Genomic DNA, 23552 nt, shown 5'->3' on the forward strand with positions numbered 1-23552 from the left:
TTTATTTTGTGAAGATGTGGTTTCACTTCCAGGCTAATAATATCATAATATTGTTAAATAAAGACTTTAAAATAAGTGCTTTAAAGTTTAAAAATGATAAAGTCATGATGGAGACGTATCACTGGCATCCAGTGTGTGTGTGTGTGTGTGTGTGTGTGTGTGTGTGTGTGTGTGTGTGTGTGTGTGTGTGTGTGTGCGTGTGCGTGCGTGTGTGTGTTAACCCTCTCCTTTGCCTCCCTCTGCATGATCTGTCAGTTTTATGACTAACACCAGAAAGCAAGAGCCCTTCCTGAGGGTCTGGACTGTGGCGGGTAAACAGTCCTTCACCGTGGTTTTGATAGTATCGTCTGGGGCTGGCAGCAAATCAGAAAGATTTGTACCAGTTGCAGGTTTGAGGAGACACCCACGCCTTTCTCTGGTACCTGACATGTTGAGAGGAGCTCGAGGATGAAAAACCTGTTTGAGCCGAGGGCCCTGGGAGTAAGCGAGAGGTGTGTATTCTGCCTGAACCTGCTCAGGCAGTTGTCCAAACTCGCAAATTAAATGAAGCCTGAAGCTGGCAGCTCTTCTGGACAGATGCTGGAAGGTGTTGTTATTTTTTCTGTTACGTGACTTCCAGCTTGTTGTCATTCCTGCACACTGTTACTCTTGGTGAGTAAGTCTGTCAGATTCCTACCATTCGCACAGGAGCTCTGCTTTAATTGTAATAGTGGTGGATAGATACACACAGTATACTGTCACATGAACACACTGCAACCATTTTGTTGACCAACAGAAGGAGCTGTTGCTGGACGGAAATGTGTTCAAGGTTGAAGTTTTCTTTCAGTGATTTACACATTGTCAAAAATGTAAAGCTTTTATTGAGTTAACTAACAGCAAGGCTTAAAGAAAACTATTTAGTTTGCTAAATTCACAGGTGTTTAAACAATCTCAATTAAAAAACAGGTTGGCATAGTGAAGTATCAATAGTCTGTGTACATAGGCCAGAATGGATCTACAATATAGTAAATAAAACCGTTTTTAGGTAGAACTGCCCTAAATTCAAGAAAATAAAGTGTAATGATTTCATTTAAAGGTTTTACTTGGTACAGTGTCATTTTAGGAATATATTGTTAAAAGCTGTGGTAAGTAAAATAAACTACAGCAAAGATGTACGTGCACCTTTAACATAATAAATACAGAAACAGTGACTTTTGTACATATTTAGGTAAAAGACATTACATTGAGAGAACAATACAGTAAATATGTTGTGGTAATGTTTACTTTTCTTGGTTCTTCCACAGACGTCACATTGTTGTGTACGTAAAACAGTATTTTGTAAGATCCAAGGGTTGAATTTCTTTTAGAGTTTGCTCTAAGCTCTGTAGAGAAAACACAGAAAACACTGATGACCTTTTTTATTTCTATACTATGCAGACACCATTTTGACAAAACGACAGTAGATGAATACATTTAGTTTAAGTAATGTAATTTAATTTTTATTTTGCTGCGTTAAAAATCTGGATTCGGGGCGTGGCCTGAACCAAGTCCCCGCCCACAAGCTCGTTGATTGACGCGCGCCAATGGCTCCTCCTTGAAAGTGTTTTTTTTCCTCCCCCTTCGTTTTCCAGTGTAGTGCGTTGATTTCATACCAAAGTCATACTTAACATTCCACTTATACTGTCAAACCTCTGAGAAATATTACGGAAAACTACCAGGCGCCAAAATATAACAAAGTTACTAAATAGAGCAGCTGCTTTCATTTAACAGGAGAAGGTGACTGCCAGAATAAAAAGGTGAGTTCTCCACTAATGTCCGCTCTTTCTCTGTTTAGAGCCTTTTTTCTGGGGAGTTTTTTTATGCCGCTCGCCTCGGTGAAGTTTTCAGATCATTGTCATTTTTCACATTTTTCCGTGGAGCTCCCTGCGTTGGGAGGGAAGGAGACGGTTGCACATTGATAGTCTATTGAGTTTGACTTTCCCAGAGTGCGGGGATACGTTTGACAGACTCCGCACAACCAGATTTCCAGCCGTAGCCGCTCATTGACACAGTATTACAAAGAAATAGCGTCTCCGCTGACAGCGCGCGGCCGCGGCCAACATGTCTGCTTTGTATCCCGCACAGTTTCTACCTGGATCCGACGCGTCCAGCCTCGCTCCTCGCGGGGAACCCAGCGGCCGTGCAGCGCGCAGACACCGACACACGCGAACCACAGCGGTTTTCAGGCGGAGTACGCAACTTCGGGCTGCTTGGATCCCCGCGTCCCGAAGGTGAGGCAACTTCTCGCTTTGTCGGCGCAGCTCAACGGCGCGTCGCGTTCGTCCCGCAGCGCACGCGGCGATGCGGAGTTTACTTTACAAAAAGGAAACAAGATGTAAAGAAGAAACAAACGGAGATGCTTCAGGCACTGGTCGCAGCGACGCGTTTACAGTTCAGTCGATCTCTTTGTGGCAGGAATGGGTTAAATATTATAACATTCATACTAATGAATTTAAAAGCAAAACGCAGGTCCTGCATGTTTTTAATAATAAATAAAATTAATCCACACATCTGGCTCACACCGTGTATTTACAGTACGCACTTTATTAACACACGACATGCTCACTGAGACACATAAATAAAAAGAAACCAGTTGATTTAACGTGTTGCAAGCAAATGGCAAATCAAACAAAATACAGGTTAAGTTACACTAAATAAAGCTGACACGAAACAAAGTTTTCTTAGAGCTCTACAGAGTTTGTAATATAGATCTTATATTTTAACTGTCATATAAATGTGTTATCTACACTCAGACAAATACAAACGTATAATTACGTATCTACAGAAACAGGAAACGTCCTTTCTGCCTTTTGAACCTTCTCTTGACTTCCCTTAAGGTTCGAGTCAACAAACGGGGCATGTGATGATACTCTGCAAAGCCCGGCTAAATGCATAATTCCTAGGTGAGGATTTGAGGCGCATGGATATGTTACAGGCTAATTGTCTAATTATATGTGTGCGGCCTGCGCTCACACCTGCTGCCGGCCTGCGTCGGTGGGTCAGGCTTCGCCAAATGTTTTCGGCCGATTAGAGAGGACATTTTAGCACCTCCTTCACCCTAAATGCGTTCGGCCACATGAGCCGCGGAGGTAAATCACTGCTAGTCGACAGGTTTGACTAAAGAGCAGAATGCAGTCTGTCAGGTTAGTCGAAGGTGAGCTGAATAACCTGTTATCGTCGCTTCCTGGTAACTGTTAGTGGCTGTTGAGACAGTTAGGAATTGAGCTGTGACTTCAGTAAATACTTGATATATGTCAGCGCTTTGGTCTTAGTCTGTACAACTCTGGCTGGGATATTCTGAGGCCAGTTGTTTTTTTCCCAGTTGGTCTTGTTAGCTCACGGTTGAGGGGCAGCGTCTACAGTTAGAGCTGATTTTAAAAGCCGCTTTCTATGAACATGTGGAAACGATGTTCTGAAATGAAACAACCAACCAGTTCAACCAAACAATGTGTCCTTGGTAAATGAGACACGCCAAGATGCCTAATAATAGATTTTGATGCTGATGGGTAAGTCTGGAAAGGATTAGGCATTCTGCTGCTCGGACAGATTCCCCTCCGTTGTTTTCATGCAGCTCGAATGTACAATGTGGTCTTTTCTGCCGCGGCGGAGTTAAATTCAAGGGGAACGTTTTCCATCTTCAGCCATGTCCTGGGGGTCAATCAGATTACTCGGCCTAATATCCCCCTAAAGTGGCTGTTTTCTCTTTTCGTGCTCTCCTGCTGGGCTCCTCCAGGCTGTTTGTCAAAGGGAAGAGTTAATGAGCATGTGTTTCCTTGACGGGGGTTAAACAATCTGCAAATCTCTGTTGTTTTTCATTTTGTATGTTTGTATGTTTATTCATGAGCCGTGGACGCTGTTTCAGATAATAAACCCTCCATGTGCATCCTCTCTTTACTTTGGATGCCGCTCTGTTGACCGTTCAGCGGCGGCTTCGCCCGTCTGTGTTAAACCCACAGAAGAATGGCTAATGAGCTTTTGCCCATTTGTGTAGCCTGCTTTTTAGCACCATCCCCACAAGTGCTAGTCCAAATGGCGGACACATGCCCCTCTGTCAACCCGGATCTGAACAAATAGCACTTATGACTGTGTGGTGAGCACACAGAAGGGGCTCGGAGAAAAGCCCCCGGAGCTCCGTCCGACGCCGAGCGGAGGTTGGGTTAAAGAGTGCAGGCGTCCTGATGCGGAGCGTATTGTGCTCGGAGTTATTTATTACCGCGATCCAACCGACGTGAGAGAAAAAAAAGCAAACTTTGAGGAGCGGCGTGCTCCGACAGCGGCAGCGCACACCAGTTGCCTCACTCTCGGCGTCGCCGCACTCACGCTAATGCAGTGCACATGCTTACACGCTTACAAACCGTGAGGTTTTAACAGATAAGCTTCCTGGCCTCCCGTTCACAACGCTCAGGGGAGGAGCCGGGGAGTGGCCTAGAACACTGAAGCCTTTGTGTCACTTGTCCCCAAGTCGCTAAACTTCCTAGCGCCAATGGTTACGACTGATCTTCCCCATAAACGTGCTCCGAAGAAGAAGAAGATCCCTGCGGGTGCCGCCGCTGAGCCTCCATTAGAGATGACAGGAGTCTGCTGTTTCAGAGGCCTGTGTGTCGCACCCGAGCTCCAGTGACCCAGGGGCGCTCATGTGAAGCCCCTTTAATCCCTGCGCTGTGTGTTTGCAGGCTCTCACTCATTTATTTTGGTTGTTTGTGAGCAGGACAGGTGTCGGATCAGACCTGCGTGTTCTGTACCAGCCCGTTAAGCGTTGACCCCGGCTCGGGTTTTTATATCTATTCGTGTTTTTTCCTTTGTGAAAATCCCTTCGATCAAAGCCTTGGCTGCTTTTAATGCCTTGTTGCACAATTTATAAGGTTAGATGAGTTATTGGCTGGTGCGTACTGTTATGCGTGTCTTAAAGGTTTCACAGATTATGGCTTGAAACCGCTCCCTTCACCACAAAATGACCGATTCAGGCTGGAATGGCTTCTCCGCTATGTTCCCTGGAAAATTTCCGATTAAAACGCTGATTCAGGACATGAGAAAGAGGCCGGCCGGCGCTCGCCTCGCTTCGTGCCAGTCTTTCCCCCGTCGGCTGGATTGGGGCTCTGACGGTGCGACACTTCAATATGCGCCTCGCTGACTCACGAAGGAACCTTCTTTTACCCCAGAGCGAGTCTGTTTCCACTCTCATTTGTGTACAAGCAAACAACAAATAAGACACACGTGTGGTGATGGGAACCTTTAGAAATCGAACACTTGTCCAAGTGAGAGGGTTTCAAGGCGGAGAACGTGTTCTGGTCGCAGACGTTCTCCTTGGCGCATGTAGCTGGTGCGTTTGCCTCGACGGTGCCCGCGTGCATCAGCTCCCTCCCTGCCTGCTGCCGTGTGAGCCGCCGGCCGTCCAGCCCTCCTCGCGCTCTCAGCTCTGATTGTTTCCTGAGCGCCGTGCCAGATAGGAAGTAGGAGGAAGTTATTGGAGGAGCTGGAGAGAATTTATTAGGGCCAAGCGCAGACACGGGGGGGGGGGTTGAAGCGAGGAGGAGATGTTTTTGGGAGATGGTGCACGAGCTTTTCTAAATCCAAGGAAGGTACAGCATTTCTGCACAACGGTGGAGAAAACAGATTCATCCCATAAAGCGATGATCTGTTGTACTGATGAACTGTGTCCGTGGGTACAAGGCAGCGCGTCCACTTCTTGCCGGAGAGCGTTTTTGCCGGACTGGAACCTAAAATGTTTTCTTTATCTGTAATCTGACCTTAGAGAGCAGCTGCTCCTTCTGCCGCCAAGTCCCGTTGTTTCCCCCCGTCAAGTGTGTGTGTTTGTGTGGAGGGGGTTTCAGTGTGACAGAGGAGGCTCACTAGACATCTGTGAACGCCCTTCAGCCTTCACAGGAAGTGTGGGCTTCACGCGGGTCCCCGGCTGTGGATTTGTTGCTGTTCGCTGAAGTTAATTTCAGTGGAGGCATTCGACTCTCGGCTCGCGACTTCCAGCGGGAGGCCGTCGTGTCCAAACTCTGGTCGTGTCTAACTGCATTCATAAATTCAGTTTGGTGTCGGTGGTCACAGCAGAGCAGAGACCCTTTATCCTTTATCCATCCCCCAAAAATGACCATCGCTGCATCTAACTTTCTTAAAGACAGGAACAAATCGTGTTTATCGCTCAGCAAACAGATGGAGTTATGTATATACATAAGTGCCAGTAGGCAAAAAACAGCAAACACAACAGACTTGATGGATCAACAGTGGAAGAGACAGATTTGAAGGGAATCTGTTAACAATCTGCTACAGGACATGAGTCAGTGAAACTGAGTCACGGTGAGAAGACGATGGATGAGCGGCTGATTTCCACATAGTGTCTGAGTGTTATGTGATCAGAATTCAACAATATCAAGCACAGAAAATTTTGAGATTTTAGTGGAATCATTGTTGTTCTAATAACAGAAAACAGGACATGAATGATGTGGAATGAGATGCTTGTATCAAAGAATCCAACAGCCCCAAGGTGCAACTCTAAACCGGATGTTTGTCAGTTGTTCCGTTTGATTCATCGGCTTTATCGATGTAAAAGTAAGAATTTGCTATTTGCCTGTGCCCCCTGCAGTGATATGAAACAGGCCTAAGACCAGGGAGCTCGCTGGATCAGCTCAGTGTCACGTCTGTGCAGGAAATCTCCCACGTGCACTTCATCTGTTCAAAGCCCTACAATGTCCAGGACTCTGGTGCGTGTGCTTATAGGGGTTTCCCTTCACGACTTGGTGGAGACCCAAACATAGATACAAGGAGAACACATGAGAGTTTATTTTATCAGTTTTCTTAGTTTGTACAAAGATCTTAGTCTCTTTGGTCGTTATGGTCGTTTCCACAGAATTAAACACACTGATCACTTTGACCCAGGAAACAGCCCGTGCTGCTTGTTGTGTTGCCCTCTCTGGTATTTAATGAGCAACATCTAAAAGATTGTTTTCATGCATCCAGCTCAGGGCGTCTTGATGATGTCGTTAAAATAGAGGTTCTCTGAGAGAAGGAGCCAGTTTCCATTAAAACTCTGGCGCTCCAGGAAAACACAGCTGAAGTGGGGAGACACTCAAATGACTTGTTTCTGGCGGTGACATCACTGGGTTCTCTCTGTGGCACGATAGTAAAGTGTAAAGCCTCCGTTTGACCACGTGTCAGTGAGACATCTTTTCTGGACTTTAAACACCAGCAGACTCAACAAATGTTCTTTTCCCACAAGAGGACGGGAGAAGAGACGTTGCCGTCGGTAACTGTGGCTGAAGCCCTCGTCTGAGTCTTTAAATTCCACTGCGTAAATAAAAGCCCATCTAGTTGGTCCATCTGAGTACACAGAGCTGATCTCATGCTCAGTGATGGAGAAAAACATAGTGATATGAAAATATTCACTGCCTTTTCTGATTGAGTAACCATTAATTTAGTTGTGAAGGGATTTCATACACTGCGTGGTGCCTGTGATGGAATCCCTATCCGTGACTCAGTGATATTACAGGAATTCAACAGACATTTCGCCACAGTCCTGTTTGGGAGGAATACTAGCAATGCAGTAAAGATGCCAACAAACCTGTCGTGCGTCTGAGGCTGGAGCTGAGGCAGGTTGTGTGAACAAGCTGTCGAGGGCTGGGAAAAGGCAAAAGAGGGATCCTGGGGCATGAATGGCACCATTTGAATGGACTCGCGAGGCGCGTATCTTCTCAGTGTTATTTACATTCCTGCTTCACGTCGGAATTCTGTGGCATGTTGGTCTCAGGTCCTGGAGTCAGCGAGCGGAGGTGTGGCCCTCGTTCCTGTGTTAAACGTGAGATCACCGGTAAAGAACCCAAAGTCTCACCCTCAGGTTTCATTGAAGCAGAGCTGCAGAGGATCATTGTATCATTGGTTTTTGCAGTCACTGATTTCTTATTTTATCTCAATTAAATCTAATAGTTTCCTAAATTCTGAGGTTCTTTATATTCTTTGTTTCATCCCTCAGCCTAATACTAGAAAATGTTAAATGTACAATCACATAAAGCAGAAACAAGCAAAAAGTAGAAAACTTTCTTTTTTTGATGCCAGATTTGACACATGGACGGACGTCTTTTTCCTGCAACTGACGAGCTGCAGCTGAGAATTATTAGCTCTTTTTAGCTTGAAAGCACTTAAATGACATATCATGAACATTTATAAATGTCCTCCTGTTTGCTTTAATGGATGAATTGTTGCTACCTTGTGTAGTTTCTCACCCAAACTTGGCTAATAGCGACATTACTTGTGTTGGTAACAGCTGCTCTGAAACAACTCTGTTAATTACTGCAGCTTTTGGTTTCTAGCAAAACGCTGGCCGTACATCGTGTTGGAGAACTGAAGCCCAGGCATCGACGCTGTGACTCAGTTTGTCGAGACTTTGTGTCACCGTGAGTCCAAACCTGAGTCCGTGCATTTGTCTCTCTAGCTACACGCATCACGAAGTCACAGCCATTGTCCTGATTCGAATCCTGTGACTCCACTCGAGGATGTGTTGAAAAATGGCTGCGCTAACAATGCTCTCCGTCTAGTCTGAGCACCGAGTGCCACAAAGCGGGAGCATGTTCGCACTGCTGATGTTGCATTCCAGCTGGAACAATCCCACTGTTTTCCAAACCCGAAAGTGGACGCCTAAATTGGTCAACACCCCCCCACCTTCCCCAATATTCTCCCTCACACACACCCCCTGTTCCCCCTCGGCTCCAACCAACCAACCAAGCGTCCAACCCGCCCACCACCCCCTCCTCCCATACACACATCCCCTGGTCTCCTGTCCTTATTTGGGTAGAGCCGTTCTGAGTGCTGGGTGGAGAGGGGGAGGCGGAGGAGGGGAGGGCGTTGGGTTGACACAAGGGAGGCAGAAGGCGAAACAGTGAGCGCTCGCAGCCCTTTCTTAATAAGGACATGTCTGGAATTCAGGCCTGGCTATCGGAGGAGAGCCTCTCTTGTGCTGCACCTCACTTGAGCGTTGCTTGTTCGCGCCCGCAGCCCCTTTGAGGCCCGATCGGCGTGGAACCGCTCGCAGGGCAGCGGAGGTCCGCCGTGTTTTCCCCGGTGAAACGGGCGATCAACAATAGGGAACCGCGGCCCCTCCCTCACCGGGGTTTAAACGGAACCAGCGCCTCATTAATACGTTTTTCGTTATTGTCTCTGGTTAACTCCAGCTCTAATCGTAGGTGGCATCCAGCCGTGTGACTGATGAGTGCTCAGTTTCACTGTGGAGGTTTAACACCCTACCCTGTTCATAGTCCACCATAACCAGCACCCTTTCAGCTAAAATTAGCAGCTTGACTCACGGACACTTGTCAAAATCCATTTTGAGTTGAATTCTACGCAACAACAAACTGCAACTAGTCTTTGACCTGTGGTAATTCTCATCAAGCAAGGAGGATGATGATGAGGAAGGTCAGTTATAAACTCAGACTCGTAGAATGAGAACTTTTTTTTTCTTGATTTATTGATTCAAGTGGGGATTGCAATATTTTTTAGCAGTACATGTCAGATTCCTTGACAGGCTATTTGAATGTTCCTGGTTGGATCCTCTCAGTTTTCCCACTGGATCACACATTTCTGTATTCAACCATTATATTGCTTTTGTCAGCATCTGCAGAAATGCGAGGGCAGAGATACAGGCGTCCCCGTGGTTACCTCATGGACTTCCATTTCAGAAACAATACAATGCTGAAAAGGCAGCTTGAAAAATACTTAAGATCTTCGCCTGCAGTCAACCATGAGCCAACCACATTGGGACACAGTTCCCAGACCACAAGAATTTTTGAGGCCAGTGCTGACTAGTGAGGTCTTTAAACTTTGTTTTATGGAATATCTTGAATTCATTTGGCCATTTCAGAGGAATAAAATTGAGGAAATTATAGTAATAATTACAGTTGGCATTGTTTATTCATCCAGATGTAATGACTGTAATAAAGAAAATGTCAGAGGAAGCCAACGCTGTGACTTATAGATGGATAACATTCTTCATTCTGTTGATATTCATTATGGTTTGCATGAACTTATAGTTGCAGTCTGTCCTTGTAGTAAAGCAAATTAATAACATTTATTAGGATTTAAAAGTGAAAAGTCCATTGAGAAACTTTACAGGAGGTGTTCTCTCGCTTCCTCTGTGCTCAGTTGTATTGTTTTGATTGTGCTGGGAACCAGTTTAGAAGGTGCCTCTGAACATCACGGCCGTTTTAGAAGCCGTTAACTGTGCTGACCTGCTCTGATCCGATCTGCTCATCACACTCTGAGACGTCGACAGCTGCTGGCGGATTCTGAAAACTTGCTCATCCAAGTCAAACACTGAAGGTTTTTAGGCTTCTGCGTACTGTACTTGCCCAACTGGTTGATTGCCTCCACGCTCCAAGGTCACGAACACAATATGTTGATAAGACGAATGGTGGTTTGTAATTACAGGTTGGACTCAACCAAACAGCCATTTTTTTGACACTTTACTGAAACACACCCTAGGGAGACATTTGCACTTTAAAGGCAAATTGGTGATTTATGGTTTTGTATGATACAAACTGATCTTGGTTGCATGACTAGCAGCTACAGCTTGTATAACTGCAGCCCTTACATTCATATTAAAACAACTAGACTGTGCTGGACTGATTTTAGCTACAAGGAATCCAGCACTGGATGTTGGACTGCTGCTTAACACCTTGACTGAATTTCTTTTGATTGCAACACAAACTGCGGTTAAAGCAGATATGATGTTTTTTGTCGAAGCAAATATTGAATTAGATCTGATTACTAAACTAAATAATGCCCTTAAAGGCCAGGGGGCCGTTCTGCTGTGATGATGAAATATAACCTGGGTAAATCTGCACCACGTAGACTTTAACTTCTCCATGTTGTTCTCCACAGATCTCCTACAGATACTGTGATATCGGGGCTCGGGGTCGAGCCCAGGGGGAGCCGCCACCATTGCGTCCAACGAGTGGAGCGCCAACGGTAGCCCAGAAGATGGGCTGGACGGGGACAATGAGGACAAGACCATGGACGGCGACGCTGAGGGCGTGTGGAGCCCAGATATCGAGCAGAGCTTCCAGGAGGCCCTCGCCATCTACCCTCCCTGCGGCAGAAGGAAAATCATCCTGTCAGACGAGGGGAAAATGTATGGTGAGTCCACTGGAGAACAGCCAGGAGAGCGAAAGAACAACAATTACACGGAAATCAGTTCCGTAATGAATGCGCCGAAATGTGAAAACCATCCGTTCCACAGAGGCTTGTGGCTGAAACACAACAAACATCCACCATAGTGTCCTGAAAAGAAATGAGAACAGCCAAGGCTTTTTCCTACTGCGCTGACTTCACAGCTTCGAGGCCGAGGTGCATGTTTTCTCTCCGCGCAGAACTCTCTTTGACAAGTCTCTGCCTGCCGCCGTGACCCAGGAGCAGGTTCTTCCAGTCGCGCCAGGACTCTCCGAGCTGGTTATTGCTGTTCCCAGAGCATCTCGGCTCCTCCGCCACTGATTTACACCTGTCTTTTTTTTTCTTTACAGCCTGTTTGTGCGCCCTCTGTTTTATAGCTTCTCCTCTTCCTCCATTGCGGAGCTCGCTCATTGTTTTTTATCGCTCAGCGTCATGCGCTTGTTTCTTCCCACACCTGTGTCACTGGAGGAGCTTTTGCCTTCAGGTTGTCTCTAGAGGAGTGTTGTGTTTGATGCTGAATAGCTCGGTTAAATCAGCAATAATTAGCACAGCTTGAACCGAGACGCAAAACAAAAACATCCCGTTAGCATGCTGTTCTGTCAAAGGGATTAAACATCCATATTGCTGTATAGTTATGCTGTTTCCTGCAGCGTGTTCATTAATTTGCAGGTGTTGAGCCCTTAATGTCGTGAAAAACCTCCAGATGGATATGTTGGCAAGTGGAATCACTGACACCCAGGTGTTAGAAAGTGAACACATTTGTCTTTCATTACCTTCATCCCACGTTCCCATTTTGTTTGATGAGGAAGTGCACGCTGGTAATTGGATCGAGCATTCGAAGCTGGATGTTTTGATGACGGGCAATAAAAGCTGACTGACAGGTATTAGGATGAGGTTTTTCTTGGCTTTGTCTGCAGCAAAAGTAAAAATTACGCTTTTATCCCAATCTTAACTCAAGCCAGGCGTCGTCCAGCGTCCTTCTCTTCTCATGTGAAAACCTTGGCATACATTTTATAACCAAACAAACCGAGTCTCTTGCCATTTTACAGTCTTTACAGACTGTTTGTTTGTAAAGCATTGTTTTTCGGGTGTCTTTTCCTCGCCGCACGTCAAATGGGATTCTTCTGCCGTGATTCATACAAGATGGAATCTCATCCCTTTGGTTATTCATACCTGAGATGACTCTGCCACTGTTGCAGCTTTTCTAGAACAGACAAACAAATGCAAAGTTTGGCAGCACGTCCAGTCTGGCCTGATCCAATAAGGGATGGAAGTGCCTTTCGGTTGTGGGAAAGGTGTATTATTAAGTGGTTTTATGTTATACCGTGGGATAGTGTGACATTTTCAACTTTCAGAATGACACAGATCACAGAAAGCTTCTCATTTTGGCCCAGGCCTAAACCTGCAGCCAACTTTAAACTTAAACCTAAGCAATACGTCTACACTCCACACACATGTTGCCATGAGGAAGTCAGGAACGAAGCAGGCCTTGCAGAAACCTGCTCCCTGAGCATTAAATTGTCTTTACCCCTTTAAGAGGTGCTTTTTCTATAGCACTAAACACCCTCTCCTTTTACAATAAGTCATCTGAGGCTGCGCTGGCAGCACGACGGCATGCCCCAGAAGAAGCCTGCTCACACGGCCATTACCTCAGACATCCAAAAGTTGCCCTGACGTGAGGTTGGGGGAATGTTAACGATTGCACTGTATGTAATACTGTCTACCTTGCAGTCTCAGACTACCAGTGGCCTCCAAAAGCAGGGAACTCATCTCTCCCATTGGGAATTCCACTTTTTCTGCCAGGATCTTTTTTCTTTAATTTTTTTCATTTGCTGGGAAACATTTTGCAAAGTTTCCATTAGTAAGAGCTCTGTTTTAATCCAGTATGTGTGTTCGGTTCTTTACAAACCTGTCTAGACTTCCCAGCTGCGTTGCCAGTCATTTACGCAGTTCAGGGGTTACAAGGAGTTCAAAGGAAAATAACACTCAAATTTAATAAGTCACACATGGTAATAATCACTCCAGCTGTTTTTGAACATAAAGAACACTAACACAGGCTAAACTGTAGTTTATGGTAAAAATTTAATCTGTCACTTTGCCTTGAACCATTTTAAATAAAATGTCTTATATTATACTTAATACTAAGAAACAGTAAATAATTCAAAATACATTTACTGCTTTTATGCTATGCTGTTAGCATGCTTTATGCTATACTGTTAGCCCGCTTTATGCTATGCTAATTAACAAGTTGTATACAACTGATGTTTGGTGGAGGTTGCTTGAATTTTAGCATCTTAGCATTTAGCAATTTTCATCTAATTCTATACTAGGCAAAAAAAAAAAAAACAATTCCTTCCTGAAATGTTAAACCTTAGTTTAATGGATTCTTCCATTCAATTAAAACACTCCCAGTTGAAACAAACTGGTAAGGCGTTTTATTATCTGCGGTTTTGTTTCAAAGCATAGCTGCGGTCCGAAGACGTTCATCATTGTAGAGTTCAACGGTTGGCTCGCTTACACTCTAGGTTCACAGGAAGTGTCTTCAGAAAATCCATATAACAAAAAATGTGACTTGTCTTGTTTTGCTTCGGGGCTGTGCTGACGTGTTTTCCAGCCTTGTCAGGTGCGTTAACCCCCAAGCACGCACCTTATCTTCTCTATGGGGCTATGGCGGCATTTCTGTAAGAAGAGCTAGAAGCGTTCAGTGGTAGAGGTAGAGGTAGAGGCCTGTGTTTGCTTTAATCTCTGAATGTCCTATTGTGAATTGTGCAAAGCCGAGAATGTATTTAATGGTAAATACGACGGGACAGAGGTCTGCGATGATGACTGAGCACGCCGGGTGCTTCCCTGTCAGCCCCCTCGCTGAGATGTCAGGAATGTTTTCAGTCATGGCTGAGCAGTATGTTAGCAATTTAGGATTACCTCAATGTTATGAGATGGGAGGGGAGCAGAGTATAAGGGTGGAGAAAGGCCTCAGAGACGCGAAGGGCAGGCAGCGTTGGTGGTGGTGGGGGAGGGGCGGTGGGTGGTGAGACATTACCTTTATGCCCATTATCTTAGCATGGAAGTGGAAAATTCCCGTGGACATAAAGTTAAAGAAAAAGCCAGGCGTGTTCTGTCAGGGAAGAGGTTAAGAAAAGCAGCCTCCAGCAATGTGTGAGTGGGTGTTGAGCAATCAGCTAGGGACCCATGAGCAGCTTGGTAAGAAGGTAGAGAAACCGAAAGGCAGCGAGCGTGAGTGAAGACAGGAGGCAGGGAACGATCCCGGCCGGGTTTTTTTCTTCTTCGTGGGATTGTGCAAGTGTGTTTCTGTTTGTGTGCACCTGTCATGAGCCCCCGCTACGCCGTCCCGCCGACCTCCCGGCCTCAACTCGTCAAGTCTGAGCGAATCTTCTGAGCCACGTCTGCAGACAGACAACTACCGACGTCGCTCGGTCTCCGATATTAGGCTTTAAGAGAGCGCCGTGTCTGAGGTCGACTGATAGAACCAGTCCTACCGGGTCGCTGTTCAGAAACCAGACATATACATGCGAAGTTCGTTAGGATGTTCATGCAGAGGAACGTTCTGCGTTATAAATATTAATGCGAAGCGTGGTGGTCGGAGAGCGGAGTTCTTGTGCTTCAGGGTGTAGCTGCACGCGGAGGCAGAGGTTTTAAAATGTCACACAATCAGACGCTTGTTGTGGACGGTGACGTCTCCGCTCGCAGCCACAAATCTTCACGAGCTCCAGCAGAGACTGCGCGCCATCGCTCGTTGTGTCACTCGAGTTGTAAAAGCCGATTGGGTGAACGTTTTGCTCAGCGAGGCTGATGGCGGAGCTCCGTGCTCGGGACAGCGCGGCGTTGATGCCTCTCTGCACCTCGGCTGAAGTGACTGAGTGTGACAGTTGGCCGGGGGTCGCGCTGGCATTGTTCTCCGCCGCCGTCCTCCGCCGGGACGGCCGGCGGCAGGTGCTGCCGGCCGCCGCATGCGTGGCCTCACAGTGGTGTTGTTTTGGGAGACGGGGCCGCTCCGCTGCCAGGTGGCAGTTGTTGGCAGGGACAGTGTCGGCTTTGTGTTTCCTCTAAGAGTAACTGCATCAGCTGCCCCCTTTTCCCGTTTTAAGCAGCCCCCCCCCCCTCCTTTTCCGATCTAATGGCCCTCACCCCAAACCTAACCTCTACTTCTCTGGAAGTAGAGGTTAGGTAGAACAGCACATGAGCAAGTGTATGTTGGCCCGGGCTCTGACTGTGTTCGCAGGCCCAGGCCAATCAGACTGGCTAGCACAGATGTGACAGGCTTAGAGGAATGCGAGGAATGCGGAGGCGCTGGAGCAGGCGTGTCCATCCTTGGCCCGGAGAAGGAGGGGAGGGGCCGCCTCGGTATCGGCAGACAGCTCAGCTCGGCCGCGTTGGCCAACCGCCGGCCTGACTGCTTGTGAGTACGCTGAGCGCTGCAAGGAGATGGCCTGCAGTACTTTTATGGTAATTGCACTAACCAGGGCCTTCTGGAGGCCAAGTGCTCGTTTCTCCTGTCATTATGTGTCTGGATACTGAAAGCTGTTAGGCTGTTGACTTCCTAGACACACAGTCTATTGTGCGTATCTGTTTGCGGTCAGGGCAGCACATTGACCAGTTCGCGTCGGTGGATTTTTCTGTCAGCGTGTTTAGGCTTTAGGTCATTATTCATAATAACGATGCGATGCTTCAACCTCTCCCCTTGGCCCAGCGTTCAGCCACAGAAACCCAGAAAGCGTGACTTGGCAACAGAAAGAAGTCAAAAAGACTGATGGGACGATTTCCCCATGTGACAGCACGATAGAGTTGTTTTTTTTTTTTATTGTGATTTCTCGGATACTGAAGATTATTTTTTTTACTCGATCCCGGCTCCACTCCGCTTCTCGAAACACATGCTCTGCACTGACTGTACAGAGGACTATGGAGGCCCAGAATAGAAGCCTATTCTCTGCACAACCTGTTTGTGCAGAATGTCGAGAGCACATGTCATGTCATTAAAACATGGTTTTGTTTTCTAAGAAGCCTCTGTAGTTCGGCTACAGGGCTGTGTGAGCGGACAATACGAGAGTGTGAAAGAAGATAATGAAAACGTGGAGGTCTTCAATTGTGTTATTTTCAATAAGAAATGTAGGAGACAGAGACGGAGGTGCTGGTGCAGCCTTTTAGCAATGACTAAAGTGTGTTTGCACTGGATTTGGAAAGCTCTGGGAAAGGTCAGGCTGCTGTTCCTTAGAGATGACACGTACACTATGAGGGTAGAACTATGGCGCCACCTTCTGCTCGTATGTAGGTATGACCAACAATTAAATAACAGTGCAATACGACGTTTACATTGGAGCTTTGCATTCTGTTCTCCTTTGCAGGTCGCAATGAATTGATAGCGAGGTACATCAAGCTGAGGACGGGCAAGACTCGCACAAGAAAACAGGTAAAGACTTCACGGGATTTGAATGATCAGCATGATATGAGCCTGTTTCACTGAACAAGGGTAATGAAGATAATGATAAGAAAAGGTGAATCAGGGCTTTGCATGAATACTCATTTGCTACAGACGAGTGTTTGACTTAAAACTAACTACATAATAACTATTAGACAAGAGCGACTTAGCAACAGTGCTCAGCATCTTGTATTTGCTCATTTAATTGAAGTGAACATAAAGCGAAATCTACAGCATTTTCAGTCGCCACCTTTAAACATTTGTTTAAAGCTTGCATGTACAGGTGTGTCTGTGTCACTGGGTGTCTGTGTCTGTGTCTGAGTGAGTGAGCGAGTGAGTGAGTGAGCGAGCGAGCGAGTGAGTGAGCGAGTGAGTGAGTGAGTGAGTGAGTGCGTCCTTAGCTGCATGTTGTGTGCATGTTGTTTTCATGCTCAAAACTCTTTCACACCCTTTTAGGTGTCTAGTCACATACAGGTGTTAGCACGGAAGAAGGTTCGTGAATACCAGGCGAGTATAAAGGTAGGTGCCGCCAACCTGCCTCCCGGCAACACTGACTGGGCGTCCCTTTCCTCTTTGTTTACAGCTTCTCTCTCTTCCCTTGTCTTTTCTCTCCCTGTCTCCTTTTCCTCTTCCCTCCTCTTGGCTATTCTTCTGTGCAGGTTTCTAGCCACTTGCAGGTTCTTGCCCGGAGAAAGTCTCGTGAGATTCAGTCAAAGCTAAAGGTATGCGCTTCACGGCGGGCTCGGAGGGGCTGCTACGAGCTTGGCTTCGCACTAACCCCTTCATTTGTGCAAGATATCAGGTTCTGCGTTGATGCGAGACCCGTTCGCTCTAGGGAAGTGGCCGCACAGTAGGCTCAGCCAGGACAGGTCCCTCTTTAATGATCCCCGGCGGATTCCGTAACAGCCCTGCTTCTCATCATGCATGCAGTGCACAACACAGCTTCTCAACATGTACCGTGTCTGACGTAACGAAAGAACAAAGTGTAACGCGCCTTTACGACAAGCCGAGTGGAAGGTTTAGCTGCATGATGCTCCAGCTCTGTACCTACTGTGTGTCATGCGTCTGCAGCAACTCTACCTCTAGTTTCTAGGTCTGGTTTTCTAGACCTCTTCTTTCCCTAAACCTGTTTCGACTTCGTTTTTGTGGTTGCAAATGTAGTTTCTCTGATGTGTCTTTGTGTGTTGTTTTCCTGTTTTTTTTATATTTACTTGTTTTGGTTTTGTTTGGTCCTATTAATTGTCCTGTTAACTGAGCGCGATAAGTTCTTAAATAATGAATACATTATTGCCTTTACTCACCAGTGTCCCATAAAAAAACATTATAATAATAAAGAGACGAAAATAAGTAGTAGAACATAAACTTAACGACTTGATCATCCGCTGATTTTACAGTTTTGTGTTGTTGTGTTCCTTCAGCGCCTCCCTGTAGCGTCTTATTAAATCAAGTGTTTATTAAAACCCTATTAAAACCAGTACGCTTCGCTGAAAACTTGTAAAGGTGGCGCCCACAAGTTTTATTGTATTTAGTTATACGTATTTTGATTCCTCCCTATGTTATACTCCGAAAGAAAGCTCACAAACATGTAGATAATTCGGACAAGTCTCCCACCAGTTCATAACTGAACTTCCAACTATGACACCTGCCAAGAAAAGTGTGATTTAGAAGCATTCTTACATTCCTGTATCCCAATCGTGCTTAATCTTACCACGACGTTCAGAACTGCAGCACTAATGGTTTCTCTCTTCCTTTAATCAGGCGATGAATTTGGTAAGTGACTCTGACTTGTGTAACACGCTTCCTGCCCCGGCTCGCTGTCCCCTTGCTATGGCCCCCTGCTGGCATGGCGTCCCCTCTCATTGCTCTCTCGCGACGAAGCAATGCTTAGGAAGCAGCCATGCTGTGACCCCGGTGCCGCCGCACATCCTGCCTCGTCGCGCATTCCCCTCGGCCTCTGCCAACAACCCGGCGCCCGCTTGCTTTGCTCAAGGTGTTGCTCTGTGATTTGGGGGTCTAGCTTCTGAGGCGGCTTTCCTCTGAAGTCCGAGCTAAACTAGGGGATCTTCTTCATGAAAAACACGATTCAACTATGTGTTACACACCATGGTTCGCTTTTGCATCTTCCGTGCCGCTTCTTTTACTCATGTCCCGGCCGACTGGTAGTTGGATGTTTACTGTTGGATGAAATTGCGTGTTCTCTCATTGTTCTCTCTGATAACTCACTGATCTGTGATTCTGAACCTTAACTATCACTGGGGTGATGCTGCTTTGTTCTTCTCTTTGCTTTATTCAAAAGCTCCCTCACACAGTTTTTAACATCATTAAAACAATGAAATTATCATATCATATCATTTTATTAACAGTAAACTGGTAAAGATTATTATTATTATATATATATTTTATAGATTCAGTTTAATAATATAAAGTAGTAGTATAACTTCACATAGGCCCACAGCAGTAGATGCATTGCAGCCTTGTGGTTGACAGCCATGTTTTTTATTTTAATCTGCAGGATCAGGCATCGAAAGACAAAGCCCTGCAGAGCATGGCAGCAATGTCGTCTGCACAGATCGTCTCCCCGAGTATGATGAAGAACCATCTTCCACCACTGCCTCCGGCCGCCTACCAGTCATCCAGAGTGAGACCTCTGTTACATTAGATTTATAGATTTACAGCATTTAATAGTAGGCAGAAATTCAGTGTTTGTATTTGCTTTCCAGTTCTGGCCGGCTACAATCCCAGGACAGCCTGGACCCTCTCAGGAGTAAGTAGACCACTCTACTGATGCCACAAGATCTGTGCGAAGCACCACTTACTGTGATAGATGAGTAAAGGCTTAAGGAGGAGTACATTCTGTGAGACAGCTAGATTTAATGCAAGGCGTTTTTGCACACCAGGCTGGTTCTAGATCTCAACCCGGGAAGGACTCCTGGGCTTGGCCGCACCAGCAATGTGTAAGTTACACCTAGCATAGGTCACTTAGCAGCAACCACTGTCTCTCCACACTGTGTTGTACTGAACGTTTCCTGCACTGATGTAGGACACCACCAGGCGAATACACTGGAACAAAAAGGAAAAGGGACACAAAACGGTCCAAATGAGTGCGTTTGTGATGTGGCTGGTGCTTTTCTGCGTCACTAGATGCTTATGCGGGGGGACTTACGCCTCGCTGGTGCAGCATCGCACGCTCACACCCTGACACTAACAGGAACATACAGATATAGGAAGACACCGGATCCAGTCATGTCCTCCTGCTGCCTCTGTGGTGGAGACATGTCTCTCATGACGCCGTTTGTTGTCTTTCAGTATCAAACCCTTTGTACAGCCGCCGTACCCAGGCCTATCAGGCCCAGTGCAACAGTCCATAACAAGTGAGTATGAAGGTCCAAATCTAAGACACTATTTATAGATAAAACCAAGTCAATTGCGACTGTACAGTGCGCTCCAGTATGGATTCCACACACGCTCATGTCATTTCTGTGTGTGTTGTTCAGACTATGAGCCCTTGGCGCCTCCTCCTGCACCCACTGCCACTGCGGTGCCGGTGTGGCAGGACCGGACCATCGCCTCGTCGAAGCTGCGGATGCTGGAGTACTCAGCCTTCATGGAGATGCAGAGAGACCCAGACAACGTGAGTCAAAGGTCACAACGAGGCTCCAAGTACACGTTAAGCAAACGCACGAGGCTCATGGACCCGCTCTCTGCCTTTCTCTCTCGCTCTGCGCTGCAGTACAGCAAACATCTGTTCGTCCACATAGGACAGACCAACCCCTCCTACAGCGACCCGCTCCTCGAGGCTGTTGACATCCGGCAGATCTACGACAAGTTCCCTGAGAAGAAGGGCGGGCTCAAAGAGCTGTATGAGAAAGGGCCTCAGAACGCTTTCTTCCTGGTGAAATTCTGGGTGAGTCGTCATCATTAAGGCGTCTCATCAACACATACTCAGTGACAGTTTTTTTTAGCTTCTATCTTTTCCACTTTTCAAGTCAGGTGAGGTATTTCACAACACAATGCTTCATCGTGCTCACTGTAATTCAGATTTTTTTTTTATGTGTGTCTTTGCCCTTATGTGTATAAACTCAAACAATCCCTTAAATCGATCGCTGGATTCTGTTGCTCTCATTCATTATGTGTGAAGTTAATGTGCAATAGCATGCGCTGATGGTCACTGATGTGCCGTGTGCCCCGTGCAGGCGGATCTGAACAGCAGCATCATGGAGGACGGTCCCACTTATTTCTACGGCGTCAGTAGCCAGTACAGCAGCATCGAGAACATGATAATCACTGTTTCCACCAAGGTCTGCTCATTCGGCAAGCAGGTGGTGGAGAAAGTGGAGGTAAAGCAGGAAGTGACCGCCATCATCCTCAGCCGCAGACTGTGGCGGATGTTCTCATTGGCGTTGGCTGTTTTTTGTGTGTCTGTGTGCGTTGCAGACGGAGTACGCACGACTGGAGGGAGGAAAGTGTGTTTACAGGATCCACCGCTCTCCCATGTGCGAATACATGATCAACTTCATCCAGAAGCTCAAACATTTGCCTGAAAAATACATGATGAACAGTGTTCTCGAAAACTTTACTATACTACAGGTAACCAAGAGTAAAATCTTAATAGACTGTGACACTAGAGGCGGCTCCTACAATCCTGTGCTCTTTTCTCTGCAGGTGGTGACAAACCGTGACACCCAGGAGACCCTGCTCTGCATAGCGTTTGTCTTCGAGGTTTCCACAAGCGAACACGGGGCTCAGTATCACGTCTACAGACTTGTTAAAGACTAACACTCATAGGGAGGATTTGGAAAAAACAGACAGAAGCGTGACACAATCTTTTTTCGACCAGCTCAACCATCCAGGAAAATCTTCAAATAAACTTTCAAACGATGCTAGACTGAACTAACGAGGACAGTTTTTAAAGCTTTAAAAGAAAACGCGAGGAAAAGAAAGAGTCTCAATGTGCCAACACATGTAGAAATTTTGAAGAATTGCGGATTTGTCAGACAGGCAGCAACTTTCCATGTGTTTAAACATGATTCAGATGAAGTTGGTCACTTTTGCCGAGGTACGTTTTGGAGCTCGACACGTTTTTTGAGGGAACGAGAATGTGTTTGTGGCTGAAAAGATGTTCATGATTTCCAAGGGGACGCACTCAGAGGAGAGAGGAGTGTGTGTGAGGTTGAAAAAGTAGCGAGAACAGGACCTCAGAAGAGGAAACGCAGAGCCAAGTGGAGTTCTTGCAGTAGGTGTGTTCGGAAAGAAAGTGCCTTTTCTCCAAAGATGAAATCAATGCCTGCCACTTTGGATCGCCTTTTTTTTACTACCTCTTGTTTTTAAATAAACATATTGAATAGAAAATAGTCAGACAGGTGTATTTTGTCAAAGAAAATTGGAAAGAACCCTTTCAGATCTAGATCTTTGGACACAGATTTTGCATTTGGGCACACAGAGGAATGGGCTGGAATAACTTTGATGACATTTTTCATATAGTTTCTTGTTTTACAAATAAAACACGAAGTTTTACAGTCAGGTTGTACGGGGAGAAGGTTTATTGTGTTACTGCATTATTAATGTTTTGTGTTATGTGTTATTATTATTTTTAATCAGGTCTTACAAGGATCTTTCTACAGTATAACTGACACATCGGATGCCTTGTACCATCGCTAGTCTGACATCCTTCCGAGAACCCCCGTCAATTCTCTTAATTTGAAGACGTGTGCTTGGTTGCACTTATAAGATCATAAAGTGGGGGTGAAACTGCAGTGCTTATGTTCTGCCTTGAATTATGTAGCCTAATTAAAAGAAATTAACTGTTTCTGTACTGTGAGTCAGTGGATTTTAAAGGAATATGTGTTACATAGGAGTATTTTAGTGCAGGGGGGGCTTTATGTTCATATTTGTGATCACGTAACTCAGCACAGAGACCACGGTTAAAGTGGAGAGAAGTTAATCACTGTTTCTTTTGTTTAAAAAAGAGATTGTATGCTGTGAAGCCAAATCGTTTGCTTCACACTTCTCCTTGTTATATGTGAAGCACTCGCTGATAAAAAGTTCAGTTTTGATATTTAAGACAATTTTTTTACTGACTTACATGAGAAATAATTTTAGAAATTCAACTAAATAATTGTCTTGAATGTGAGCTGTTGTCTCTGTGCTGTGGAGAATGACCATTGATTGTTATTTATGGGGTAGGAGAAACAAATAGCGGGAGGGCGGGGTGGGGCACTGGAGGTGTTTTGATCTTTGTTAACTATGATGGGGATGTTAAAAGTATTGCAGAGTCATGTTAGAGACGGGATTAACTGTCAAGCCATGGGTCCTGCGAGACGAGTGTCTACTCTTTGCAGTTCACTGGACAGTTATACAGTAAGAGGTCAGATTTAATGTATGTTGGAATAATTGCACCTGGATTTGAATGTCATGTTTCACAATCTAGACACAATAACACTCCTCCATTCGTAGGTTTCTCAAATTATCTTTTTGTAAAGAACTTATTTTTTGCCATTATCCCGATTAATGTTCTGTTTTGATTCTGTTGTCTTTTGACTTTCAGTGTTTGCCATATGCTTCACTGAAAATAATGTGTGACTGTGCTGATAATTGATAATTAATTATGAGATATCAAATGTATCATATTCTGAATGGTGTGGGCAGTTTTTTTTTTGGTTTAAGGTGTTGTACCTTTGTCTTTGTTACCATTGTGCATTGCAATTTTATACTTCAAAATAGAGGTTGGACTATGTAATCAAGCAAATGTATGTAACAATAAAAAAACGCATGGTGCCTTCGGGGTTTTTTCCCCCAGAAAACGTATTAAACATGTTTGTAATTTTGTTATGTCCATATTAATTTTTCAACATCCATATTACAAACACACTCTGTACAATATGTGCCACAACTCACTTTTTCCTATCACCTTCACTCAAATCTAATATGAGTTAATGCT

At 45.6% G+C, this 23552-nt stretch overlaps 1 protein-coding gene across 16 annotated transcripts; it reads left to right on the forward strand.

Moving 5' to 3' along the window:
* The first annotated feature begins 1615 nt into the window (after positions 1–1615).
* Positions 1616–23439, forward strand: tead3b (TEA domain family member 3 b). 16 transcript variants are annotated; one of them, XM_029151076.3, is made up of 16 exons: positions 1616–1775; positions 2104–2249; positions 10894–11148; positions 16542–16606; positions 17072–17134; positions 17275–17337; positions 18374–18385; positions 19128–19253; positions 19336–19379; positions 19513–19569; positions 19922–19986; positions 20110–20246; positions 20346–20519; positions 20809–20952; positions 21050–21202; positions 21278–23439. In XM_029151076.3, the coding sequence occupies exons 3-16, from the start codon at positions 11025–11027 to the stop codon at positions 21389–21391; spliced, it is 1341 nt and encodes a 446-aa protein (XP_029006909.1). In that variant the 5' UTR covers positions 1616–1775; positions 2104–2249; positions 10894–11024; the 3' UTR covers positions 21392–23439. The 16 variants fall into 16 exon arrangements, with proteins under 16 accessions (XP_029006909.1, XP_055365119.1, XP_029006912.1 ...); XM_055509144.1 differs by having other exon boundaries at positions 17072–17122; XM_029151079.3 differs by lacking the exon at positions 19513–19569.
* The last annotated feature ends 113 nt before the right edge of the window (positions 23440–23552 follow it).

This window comes from Betta splendens, chromosome 5, assembly GCF_900634795.4.
Source record: "Betta splendens chromosome 5, fBetSpl5.4, whole genome shotgun sequence".
In the NCBI taxonomy this organism is placed as follows: Eukaryota; Metazoa; Chordata; class Actinopteri; order Anabantiformes; family Osphronemidae; genus Betta; species Betta splendens.